The sequence below is a fragment of the Triturus cristatus genome, chromosome 1_2 (genome assembly GCF_964204655.1).
Source record: "Triturus cristatus chromosome 1_2, aTriCri1.1, whole genome shotgun sequence".
NCBI classification, from domain to species: domain Eukaryota; kingdom Metazoa; phylum Chordata; class Amphibia; order Caudata; family Salamandridae; genus Triturus; species Triturus cristatus.
This window is the reverse complement of record NC_140580.1, coordinates 305,272,286-305,285,437: the sequence shown is the minus strand read 5'-3', so window position 1 is coordinate 305,285,437 and position 13,152 is coordinate 305,272,286. Positions and strand designations below refer to the sequence as shown.

Genomic DNA, 13,152 nt, shown 5'->3' with positions numbered 1-13,152 from the left:
GTGGGGTTTGCGAAGTGCAATACGCATCTGTCTCTCTCCCGGGGGGTGGAATTCCTCTGACATTTCCTCATAGGCCTTGAGGCACGACACCACGCACAGCTTCGGGGAATCCAGGAAGGCGGGATAGCAAATGGACGTCGTCCCACATTTAGTACGACGGCGAACCGTGAAGGTAACTGCCGAAGGGGAAAAATCCTGCTGGTGACATCCAAGGCTCTGACATCCGAAACCCTCCTACAGGAGATTAGACAGAGAAGCATAGCTAGCTTGGCCGAGAGCTCTTTCCGAGAAAGGAACCTATTCGGTTGCCAGGATAAAAAGAGGTTCAAGACCATGTTAACATCCCAGAGCTGTGAGTAACGAGGCTCGGGGGGAAGCGAAAGACTAATGCCTCGAAGAAGGCGGCACACCAGAGGGTACTCGCCCACCGGAGAGCCATCTAAAAGGACATGACCAGCTGAAATGGCGGAGCGGAAAGTATTAACGGTCCTGTACGCCAGACCCTCCTCCGCCAGGGAGGCCAAAAAATTCAGAACCGAAGTTACATCTGTTGCCATGGGATTGAGACCTCATCGCACACACCGACACCACCATCTCCAGGTGGATCAATAGCGTTTGATGGTACTGTCTGCCCAGGCTTTGGACATGAAGTTCTCGGTTGTTCTTGAAAGGCCTGGGACCGCCCATCGTCCCCTGTAATCCTCCACGCCATCAAGGTTAAGGAGCCCTGGGCGATCAGCGGATGAGGAACTTTGCCCGGACTGAGAAGGAGGGTTGGAAAATCCCAAGAAAGTTCCAGAAGAACCGGAAACCAAGCTTGAGATCTCCAAATTGGAGTCACCAGGACTATGTCCGCTCTCTGACGCCGGACCTGAGCCCAGACCCTGGTCAGCATGGCAATCGGGGGGAAAGGCATAACCTGTTTCGGTCCACCAGTCCTGAAGGAACGCATCCGTCTGTATCGCCAGAGGATACGGCCTCCAACTGAAGAACCGGGGAAGCTGGTGGTCTAAACTGGAGGCAAACAGGTCCACCGAGAATGGGCCCCAGATGCTCTGAAGGTCCGCAAAGACTTCTGGATGCAGCTTCCACAGACTCGTATCGTGAAAATTGCGAAAATAAAAGTCTGCCACCTCATTGTCCTGCCCTGGAAGGTATTCCGCAGTCACGGAAACATGATGATATAGGCAGTATTGCCAAAGGTTTGCCGCTAGGTTCGAGAGGGCTGCGGACCGCATACCACCGAGATGGTTGATGTAGCAGACGGCCGACACATTGTCCATCTTGAGGAGGACGCAGGACCGAACCGAGTCCTTGGTCCAACACTGGATCGCAAACGACCCGGCCAACAGTTCTAGACAGTTGATATGCAACTGTTGTTGTTGTGGAGACCACACACCGCCTGTGGTAAACTCGCCACACCTGGCGCCCCAGCTGGACCTGCTGGCGTCGGACTCTGACAATATCCGGCACGGACCCAAAAATCACCTGTCCATTCCAGGCTTTCATATTTGAGAGCCACCACTGAAGTTCTTCTCTTGCCTCCTGCGAGAAAATTATCTTCTGAGAGTAGGTTAGGCCCTTGCGCAAATGATGGGCCTTGAGACGCTGTAGGGCTCTGTAGTGTAACGGGCCCGGGAAGATAGCCTGGATCGAGGCCGAGAGGAGACTCTCAATCCAAGCTAGCTGCCTGAGGGAGAGTCGAGGCTGAACAAGCACTCTCCGGAGCTCGTGGCGTATCTTCGCCATTTTCCGGGAAGGCAAGCTTAGAGTACATTCCACTGAGTCTATGGAGAAACCAAGGAATACGACGGTCTGAGTCAGAACAAGAGTTGATTTTGTCTCGTTTATCACGAATCCTAAACTCTGGAGATCTATCGCCCTCTGGAGCGGACGAGCTAGGACCCGGGGACACTGAGCCATCAAGAGGAGATCGTCCAAATAGACAATGAGTCTCATACCCGACCTCCTCAAATGTTCGATCACCGGGCGCAGAACCTTGGTGAAGCACCAAGGGGCGGAGGACAGGCCGAAAGGGAGTGTTGTAAACTCGTAAACCCTGTCCCGCCAGAGAAACTGAAGGAACAGCCGGTGAGGGGGAAAAATAGGGATGGCCAAGTAGGCGTCCATGAGATCGAGCCGAGCCATCCAATTGTTGGGCCGGAGTAGGTCACGAAGAAGGTGGATACCTTCTATCTTGAAATGGCGGTAAACCAGCCATTCGTTGAACTTGCGCAAGTTGATTACTGGCCTCTGACCCCCATCCGGCTTGTCCACCAAAAATAGATTGCTGCGGAACCCCCTGGGGTGGAGAGAGGTTTCCACTATAGCGCCCTTGGGCAGGAGGGAGGAAACCTCCTGATCGACCAAGGCGGCATCCGCCTCTGAGAAGGAAAGAGGACTGGGAGAGGCGTGTTGGAAGGGCTCCCCGTAAAACTCGATATGGAACCCCTGAACAGTTTGCAGAACCCAGGTGTCCCACGTGACAGAAGTCCAAGCCGGGAAAAAATGTGCCAGACGGCCCCCCACTTTAAGAAGGGAAGAAGGGAGAACACTCACCGGATGAACTGGAGGCGCCCCCGCCTCGACCGCCTCTGTTTTTGCCTCGACGTCCTCGTGTAGGATAGAAATTTCCAAAGCGAGCTTGATCTTGGTATTGCCCGCCGCCGGAGCCTTGCCCTCTTTGCTGGTTTGGGCGGCCAGATGAGCGGCCCATGCCTCGCCCGGCCCCTCGGAAAACCCGAGGGCGAAACACCTTTCTAATGCTAGTTTGAGCCTGGTCCAGAGAAGTAAATGTGTTCACGAAACGGCCAAGTTCCCTCATGAACGGCTCTTCAAAGAAGCCACCCTGTGCGATAGGAGCAGCTTCAGAGTGGGCCAGGTCCCCAAGTTTAGGGTCCACTTTGATCAACAGAGACCGGCGCCGCTCTGTGAATATTGCACAGTTAGCGTTCCCCAGGAACACTACTACGCGCTGAGCCCATGCAGAGAGGTTGTCAGGAGATATGAGGGATCCGGGAGATTTGGCCTCCTCTGCAATATCCAAAATTTTGGTAATGGGGCCAAGGGCAAGCCCGCCACGATCTGTCAATGCCCCTCTTCGGGTCTTTGACAAACTTTTGTAATAAACGTAGCCATCCTAGGGTCAATATCAGGGGTGGCGGCCACTTTACCAGCCAGCGAAGGGCGGGGGCACTCCGCCCTAAGACAGCTTCGCGCTGTGGCCTCTAACGGCCGGCGGATGCGGCTAGCTACATATTGGGCCACCTTTTCACAGGGCGCCCAGTCAAAGGACCTGGGATGCAGGATGTCATCCGGGTGCAGCATGTCTGCACAAAGGTCTGGGTTAAGGCCTGCGGGCTCCGGGCAGGTGGGACGCCAAGGAAGGTAGGGGCCAGCTTCGTCGTCATCCATTGGATCCATATCCCCCGAGGGGGTAGGAGTCGTAGATTGCACCTTTTCAGATTTATCGGCTAGGAAGGCTTGTTTGAGGTGAGCAAAGGCATCCATATCCACCCCAGCCTCCTTAGGGCATTTGGCAGGTGGCGGTTGAGGGTCGGCGTTGGTTACGCCCGGATCAGGAGAGGCCGGAGTGGCCTGGGAAACTCTGGCCAGCTTCTCGCAGGCCCAGTCAATGCAGCGGGCTAGGCGGTCCTCTAACGGACCCATGGCCTGCTCCACCGCCTTGTAGATGGACTCGTCCACCTTGTCGTAAAAATCCTCATCCCACTGGAGTGCCGTTAGTGGGTCCTCCTCCCACTGGTCATCAGTGTAACCGTCGTCCTGGTAGGATTCCATCCCAGGCGAAGATGACCGGATTAGGTAAGTGGGTCAACTTGTGAGGAGGGGAAAACCTCCGGCTATGGGGGCAGGCTGGGTCTCAGCCTGGTAGGGCGCGAGCAGTACTCGCGGTAGGGGCAAGCTCTGGGACCTAATCAGCCCTGTACAGCTTAGGAGGGCAGCCTGCTTAACAGGTCCCAGCAGATAATCCTGCAACTACCGAGTGATCAATCGACTAACGGAGCGTCCAGAAGAAGCGCACCAACACTGAAAACCAGGCCCTCGGCGATCCTAATCACACGCCAACTACCGTCTAATTACTGCTTTAATACAGACCCGGGGGAGCTCCTGACTCAAGCGGGCATTCACGGGCCAGGAATCACGAAGGCAGCGCTTTAGACGGACCCCTCGGGCGTAGAAGCAGGCAGGCTCTGACGCATAGAAGCAGGCAGGCTCTGACGCGGCGAGCGGACTCCGAGATTCATGCGCGGAATCTGAGGAATGCCCGCTGCGGGCGCCCTCTAGCGGCCGGAGGAATGCCGTGAAGCAAGCCGCTAGGGAGGATGCTCCCACGGCCGAAAGAGTCAGCTGAGTTACGGCTGACTCGCGTTACCAGCAAAATTTAGACAGAAAGGCGCCGGGCGGTTAGCGGGCGAGAAACTGCACGCGTCGCCTGAGCGAGCTGTCAGCTAAAGCGCTCTGAGGAAGTGTGCTATGAAAATACCTGAAAAGAACACAGTGACCAATATCAGGCAAACCGTGACGCAACACACGCGCGTACAAAGCGCTAAACAATCAATCCCATGAAAACAAATGGCGAGACCCGTTAATAATCAGGCACAGAGTGACACATGAAGAGAATAAAAAAACTACGACTTAACTTGGCTGCAAGCAGCGAAGAAAGGGGGGAATGGAAGATAACGGAGGACTAAGATTGCCAGGAAGCCCTGTGATTGGTGGACTCATTCAGACACTCTATACTGGGACATTCTCTATTGTTCAAACTTTTATTCCCTATGGTTCATGGGAATGATAGTTCAAGTTTCTTTGAATGGCTGCTATCAAAGCGTGGAAGGAATAGCATAATCCTCACCTCCGGTCCTGACATAGATTTATACTTTGATGCATGTTTCTGTGATGGTTAACTCAGTTACTTAATGTATTTTTATGATGATGTGTAGTTGGTGGTAAGGAGGTGTAGATGCTTTTAAGTGATCCGAGATGCCGTGTTTTTCCTGTGAGGATTGTAAGGATTAGTTTATTGGTATTAAGTTCTGAATTGGTCATTTTGTTTCCGAATTTGTACTCTTCCTTTAACAAATTCCCCTTTTGTCACAAAACTCTGTGATTCTTGATACCTTACAGTTTTTGTTTGTTTTAATTTTTCACCTTGTAAGACCTCACCAAACAGCCAGGCTGAAATCAGCATTGCCTATGAAATGCATCCTTCATGCTTCCCTTGAAGTTTCAATGATTTGTGCAGATGCATTTAATGTACTACATTGTTCTGTAATGTTTTATATACGAACTTCCTAAAGTTTTATATACGAAATATGACCACACGTACAGTTGATTAGTGAAGTGTCATAACTTAAGCTTTCTTCTGGATGTCACTTATCAACTCCGTGCAGTTGAATAGTGTTTTCGTTCTCTATTGCAGGCATTAATGACTGATGAAACAATATCTAATGTGCCAATCCTAATTCTGGGTAATAAAATAGACCGGCCTGAAGCCATCAGCGAAGAGAAGCTCCGGGAAAAGTTTGGACTATATGGACAGACCACAGGAAAGGTAAAATGACAATGGTTGCTGACTTTTACATTCATGGTAAACCCCGCCAGCCAGCAGCTCTGCCGCGCGAGTACGCCTGTCCATGGAAAACACTCCCCCAGGACCCATGCCACCAGATACAGCCCATGAACCCGTGATGTAAACTAGGTTATTCCCCAAACCCCCTGCCCCCCTCCTCCGCACCACAGCTCAGTGGTTACTAGAACAACAACGCACGCCGCCATGGAGGACCTACTGACCCCTCCTGTCTGCGCTCACTCCCCCCATCATCCTTCCCTACTGATGCCACATTAATACCCTAGTTTAGCACCCAGATGTTTAGTTTTGGCTACAACTCCGGTACCTAACCACCACCAGAGAGGGACTGAGAACACGCCCACACACTAGCACAGTAAGTTCATAATACTCATGGTGACAGAGAATAGACTAAGCCCCGTCACTTCGTCTCAACAGGCTAGGAAACCCCAACATACCCCAGCCTCACATCATCACCCATGCACTATGTGGGAACTACATTGACTCGTTAACACAACTGCGAGAGACTACAGCTATAGATGTACATCAGACTAACCTATAATACCTTTGTATGCCTAAGTATGTATCTCAAGATTAAAGCCATTTCCGATGTTTAACTGTATCGAACATGTTAATCAATAAAAAAAATTAAACTATTGTTTATTAACTTACTTTCTTAGTATTTTAATATCATACCTTCATCAACTTGTCTTAGGTGCTAAAGGCCGAATACCTTGGCAACATTAAAGATTAACGCGATATTGTACATTTGCTCTACGTTTTCTATAGGAGTCTGTAAAAGGTTGGTTTGTAATATCTGTTTAAATTGTAATCTGGCTGGGTGATTATTCACTATTCTCATTAAAAAAAAAAAAAAAAAGGCTTTTAATGAATTTGTTCTGAAATCGAATTCTCAATGGCTTTGCTTTTTAAAGTTGGATCCGAAGTTAAAGTGTTGGGGCATAGCTGGTTAAGGCAGTATTGATGCTCCTAAATGACTTGCCACATTCTAGGGTACTGTGGCCTCATTACTCTTTCTATCGTTGAAATTAATTGAGGCTTTTTACAGTTAAAAAACTGCAACTATCATTACCGTCAGCCAACATTGTCTGAGTCATTAGTGTTAATTAATCCAAGAGGCCATTAAAATGCATTTTGTGCTGGTGCATATACAGGCTATTAATGTATTCTGCCATTACAGGCTGGGGTCCTTGGAGGTTATTAATGCATGGAGCCATTCAGGGTCTTTAATAGCTGGGCCCCTTGGTACTCCGAGCAGGATACACCTAACTGTTACTGCCCTGCACCATGAATTTTATATGTGCCACTGGCCATTAACGAATGGAGACATTAATTGCCCCTTTAACTCAGTAAAAAGAAAGTACTTTATGATGGCAACAACACGTAATATAGCACAGTTCAGTGGGACTCAGTTGCAAGATTGTAAATCCAACTGTGATGTCTAGTTAAGCAACCCACCTGCTATGGCACCCTCCTTCTGTTCTAGGAGAGGTTATTGTATCTACAGACCCTAATGAAGGAACAGGCACAGATTATGCTCCGGTGCAGTTCACTAGGTTTCTACTCACTTGGAGTAATTCACAATTCAAGTCAATAGTTTGTATCCAAATCACTTAAGCAACAGTTATTGTTCCCAGGCAGAACTCCGTTTGCTTAGTTTGCATATCTAGTTCAGTCTTTGTCATGCGAGGTCCCTTCATGCTGTCGCAGTTCACAGGTGCTGGAGAGTGCTCCTCTTGCAGGCACTCTCAGGAGTATATCTGCTGACACAACCTATGTGTTGGTTTCACTTGGGACTACAGCCCCAGCGGGGTAGCTTCATAGTCGACCTGTTCAGTGGATGCCCCTCCCGCTAGATGTGGCCTCCAGAATGATTTTAAGTTGGTGCTCATGGCAGCCTCCAGCCTGTGATCACCTATTTCAGCAGGGATGACAGCTCCTTCGGAGGTTTCACTTGGGGGTTAGGGGGAGGAAGCAGCTGCACCAGGCCTTCTGGCATTGCAGAGTTGCTGGCTTGATTGTGGGCTCTGATGGGAAACTCCTCGCAAGATGGGTCAGCCTTGTCTTTGCTCCCAGGGGCAGTCTGAAAAAGCTGGGTGTCCCTCATGCAAGGAACACAGCTTGCTTCTCCTGGAAAAGACTCCCCTGCAGAGCCAGACATTCTCCTTCCCTCTCAGAGCAGACACCCTTGTAGGTGTTAAGCAGACATTGCTTCTCCAGCAAGTTGTGCAGACTTCCGGTGATATCTGCTCACCAGGAAGCTCTTTGTGTATTCTGAGGAGCCTTTCCTTCCATGGTCAACTAAAATTTGAAACAAGAACATTGTGTAGTGGCTTTAATCCCACTCGTATATGCATGTTCCAGACGAGGAATAGGAATCCACTGTCAACGTTTTCAGAACTGGTTTGGGTAGGTTACCTTTTAAAGTATAATTTTCTGGCTGCTCCTTAGACACAGCCATTGTGCATAGTAATGGCTGCCACAGCAGGTAGTAGTGGTGCTGACTACAAATGGGGTAATTGAAAAAACGAGGCCTTCCTGATGCATTAATCTAGGACAAACAAAAGGGCAGGGCCTTCCTCGAAACGTCCTCACCTTCTCATTACCATCTATCAAATGGCAGTGCCCAGCAAGAACTAATCAGCATTCCTTTGCTAACCAGGTCCACACTGAATTTCTAAGGAGAGTCCGGTCTCCATCATCCTCACTACAGTGTCTGGGCCACCAACTTCCAGTTACATGAATGTAGGCAATACACTTCCATGGTCTGGTGAAGGAGTTCTCATCCTTCATCTTGGGCCATGCTAAACCAAGGGCATCCAAAGTACATCCCACTGGTCCTGGTACCTAGACTCATACGACATATAGAATCCTGCTACCTTACATACGCTACACATGCACACACGTGGAGTAATGGAGGAGCTTTACACCAGTGGATCATTGGACCCCACTCTTCTGACACGGGTCTGGCCATCATCGCTTTTGCAGGGACAGCAGTCTAATGCCCACTAACTATGAGGGCATAATTGGTGGGTCCCTTTAGGCCACAGAACAGTTTCTGGACTGGGCATTACTGTGGACCGTCCTCTGTGAACACACTAGATTAGTGTTAGACCGCGACAGAGTAAAAAGTCAAGATACCAGTTTCACAAGCACTCTGGGCACGGGTACATGCCTGTATACCATGCAGGGGACGTTCACTTCACAACAAACCTGCTCTTATATGCCTACAAAATCTAACATAAGCAGGAGAACAAATATTTCACGTGCTTGTAGTGCCAATTGTCATTTGTCATTGATTTAAGTTTCGTTCATTTTCATACATCCTTTCCAAGTTATCAACAAAAATGTAGGTAGTCTTTGAGCATTATTGTTGTCAAAAAATAAGAAAAATGACCGCAAAAAGGCTGTGTGATTGGCCACATTTTTCCATTGTTGATGAACAGATGATCATCTTCTTGGAATCACTTTAAAAATATTTCAGAGCGATTTCAGTCAAGAGTCCAGCGTTTGGAGACCAATATTGCATTATAGATGTGCATGTGTTAGCTGGGGTGTTAAAAAAAAAAAAAAAAATTTTTAAAAAAAAGCAGCAGGGAAGGGTTGTCTTGGACCTGCAATGGCAACCTTTTGAATTATTTCATATATCAGTTAGAGGAAACTAATGGTTTATGTTGTGTCTTAGATAAATGCAGCATCCAGAGTTAAGGTTGACTGCAGAGCAATCTGGCAGTGCCAGAACGGTTGTTCTGACAGTGGTGTGTGGGCCGTTGATTTCCCAGATATTGCCACAAGCATTGCATGCAGAAGGCACAAATGCATTCAGTCTCCCATACTTTGCAAAAGACCTACATGTACATCATGTCTTTTACACGTTCAAAACTGCCCCGATTTATAGATGTATGCTACTTTTAGGTTGTCTGATTCACTAACTAGGGCCGCTTTTATTTTGGTGCCCGGGCCTATTTTCTGTCCCAGTCCGACATGGCAGCATCCGTCTGAGAGATTAAAAAGGATACAGTTAAATGGTCTATGCTTAACTAGGTGGAATTCAAACTCTGCTTCTAATAACATGCTCTTGTGTCTTACAGGGTAACGTGCCACTGAAGGATCTGAATGCGCGCCCAATGGAAGTATTCATGTGCAGCGTACTCAAGAGGCAGGGTTATGGCGAGGGGTTCCGCTGGCTTTCCCAGTACATCGATTGATTTCCGGAATGGCAACGGACATGACAAAATATACAGAGCTCTATTCTGCTGAACTGACCCTATTCCCAGCTTCCTCCGACTTCTCAATCGGAACGTGGAAGACTAGCCAACCAAAAACTGGTATTCAGAACAAATAGCACCCACTTCAAAGCAGACCACACCCAGTAATCTGTTGGCCAATCAATGGTCACATTTAAAAATTGATTTAATAAGAAAGCAATTCTATTTTTTAAAGAAGTGTCACTGTAAACTGTTTCCTTATGTTTTGTGTTTTTTAACATCTCATTTGGTCTGGAGTTTATATTTGGCTATTCTTTTTTTATACATGCATATTTAATGCAATACAAATATATTGCAGGATCCTAAAGTGACTATCCTGTTTAGGGTAAGGTGGGCTCTCCAGCAACGATTTTGCACTCCTGTTTTGGTTCTGACATGGAAGTGCGCCAGCATGTTCAACAAAGGATTTCGTGTTTCTGAGCTCCCTTGTTTTAGTTGGGCAATTTGTACAACTGAGAAAAGTGGTCACACTGCATCCTGTTTTTGGTGTGTGTATTTTGTTCCCATTTTACATACACTTCTAAAGCCCTCCATTGACCTGTGGTTCCTGTGGTGGAGTAAAGAAACAGTTAATGCAGATTTGGTGTTGCCATTCTTCTGTATAGCGGCAGTACATTGTGGATGACAATAGAGGTCTGCAGCGGATCCCATTAACAACACGAGAGCAAAAAAATCATGTTTGGTTTTCCGTGACATTTTTTCCTCTTGCATATTTTGTAGTTAATGATTTATACATTTAAAGCAGCAGTCTTTCTAGGATGGCTAAGAAAATGTTAGGTGCCTGAGTGTATATAACTGAATATGCTTAATTCTTTAAATACAGTTTTTAAAAATGCAAGTATGGAAACCTGAAAAATACCTAGCTGCATATCTCACTGGAATAGCATTGACTATCCCCGAATACGCAGTTGGAGTAGTTTATCAATTCGAGGGGTAGACAACCGTTTTTACATGTATATCCCTAAAGTGTGCGTTTTCGGTCCAGATCTGTGGATGTACACCTCTAACTCCCTGCTTTGACTGTATTTTCCCATCTGAATGAATGTCAAAAAAAGAGTGCATATTTATTTTTTGTACAGCTCCAGGACGACACCGTTTCTGAAAGTGTTTTACTGTCTTATCGTTCATCCCGTTAATTATCCGGGGAAGGCTTGCCAGATATTCATCATTTTTGCAAAAACCAATAAATATACAGTGGAACATTTTAATGAGTAAAACAAATTGGTGCCCTTTAATCAAGCCTCCACACTTTTCCCCACCAAATTCTAAATACCATGTTAATGCAGGAAAGTTGGTTAGGCTTAAAGTATATTTCACAAAAAAAGCTTGACAAAATCTTGACTTTACCTAAATTTTTGCCAGTATGTACTTGGGATAGTAGACTAAACCAGTCACTCTTTAAATCCCCATCGTATCATTTGGGTTTTGGGGGATTTCTTCTTTATGATCGACACCGCTTTAGTTCTGAATTATTTTTCCCGTTTTTCACATTGCATCCGTGGGTTTTCACATTCACTTTGGATTAATGAGAATGTTTGCCATTTTGGATTTGACTGCAGAATGTTGCTTGGATTGGTGTTTAACCCTACGTATATCCCCCGTTTTCACGTCTGCTTATACCCATATTTTAAAGTTTCACATTTGCCTTTTGCTGGCACAATCCTGGCTCACATTGGGTCACTTGTTTGGGTGCTTTGTGTTCCAATTTCTTTGTGTGGCCGTTGCCTCTCAGCCTCCAGGATTTGTGGGTGCACAGTGTGGGCTTCCTCCTGGATAATATTGGCGTTCTTAGCCAACACTTAAACTATCCTCTTTTTGTGCTCTGTGGATGCCTTCCTTCTTACATAGTTTTACATCTAGAATTTTACTGGACGCATAGGCCGCAAAAGAGCAGTATAAATTGGTGTCCACTCATCTAAATAAAATAAAAATTGACGCCGAAAGTTTTGAGTGAAAGAAAAGCGTGTTTGGATATCCAGAGTACGTTAAATACTTTTCTTTTTACACAATGAAAATATAGTTTGTTTTTTTGTTATCTTTACACTCACTTTAAATATTATCATCTTTAAAATAGTAGAATCCACTATGATTTGCAGGCCAAACTTCATAAAAATCCATGATGGTGGAGCACTGTATTTTATTGGTCATTGACTGTTTAGCTAAAGGCCTGTTAGCTAGTCTTTTTAGCAGAATTTGTTAATGAAAACCCAACGTAGTTTCTTCATACCCACCCCCCCCCCTTACTTTCTGTCCTTCCCCCAACATTATCTTATAAGGTAGCAGAGGGAGTAAGTTATTTTAGGGAGGAAATTTAGTTGTAAAAACAAACTATTATTAAATAATGCTTGTGATGCCAGCACAGTGCCCTTCACATTTAGTAGCTTCACGCCTCCATGCTCAACACAGGAAAACTTGGAGGAAGTGGTGTCCTTAAGAACAAACTTGTTGGATGTTCCTTAGAGGAGGTTCTTGATTCCAGTGGAGGACATTTTATACAGGTTTGTTCACGCGGGAGGAATGGAGCAAAGAAATGGGTAATAAACTATAATCTTTTGTTATGTTTAAAAAAAAAAAAAAAGGTGGGGTTTTCCCAACAAAAGTGCATGGAGCACTACCATATCTGGTGTTCAGGTAGCAAAACATGAATCCTTCCCTGGTTTATGGACATGAAAGTATTTTACAAAACGGATTTTGCTAAGTAAAGCCTGGTACACCTTGTGTCGCGCTTAATAAACAGTACAACATTCCACTTTGTGTGTGATCGAGTTATAATAATCTGTTTTAATTGTATTTTTACCATAAAAGCTTTCTTTTCTATTGAATCAGAATTAACAAAATTACAGTTAATGGTTAAGAATTCCAACCTTTTAATCAACGTATGCATTGCAGCAGACTTATGAGATATTAACTAGGAAGAACATTTTACTTCATGGGATAGCTTGCAAATCAGAAGGATAAAATAAGAAAGAGCTGATTTTCCATATGCACTGTTCTGTCGTACTGTCCCTCCTACACTTGTAAACATGATAAAAAAATAGCCCCAAGATGTTTATCCTGCATGCATATCTTTGTGCGTCTCACTTTTTGTTCCTTTCATGTCTTCCGGTCTTCCTTTTACATGTATATCACAAAGAGCCTCACCCTTTTCTGTATTTTTCTGCTTTTGACCAGTGTTTGAAGCCATTGCCTCTCTAGCCCTTCCCTGTTGGGTTGTTGCAATCTCACTTCTTCCAGAAGAGCTGAGATAAGCCATTGCCTGCACCTCATGCAGGACCA

General features: G+C 46.2%; 1 protein-coding gene across 1 annotated transcript in view; it reads left to right on the top strand.

Annotated features, from left to right (window-relative positions):
- SAR1A (secretion associated Ras related GTPase 1A) overlaps nt 1-12,625 on the top strand; it is a 136,805-nt gene extending 124,180 nt beyond the window's left edge. The window contains exons 6-7 of the mRNA XM_085603854.1: nt 5,441-5,572; nt 9,700-12,625. Coding sequence (XP_085459980.1) covers nt 5,441-5,572; nt 9,700-9,816 — 249 coding nt within the window. The 3' untranslated portion in view covers nt 9,817-12,625. The remainder of the gene's footprint in view (nt 1-5,440; nt 5,573-9,699) is intronic.
- The last annotated feature ends 527 nt before the right edge of the window (nt 12,626-13,152 follow it).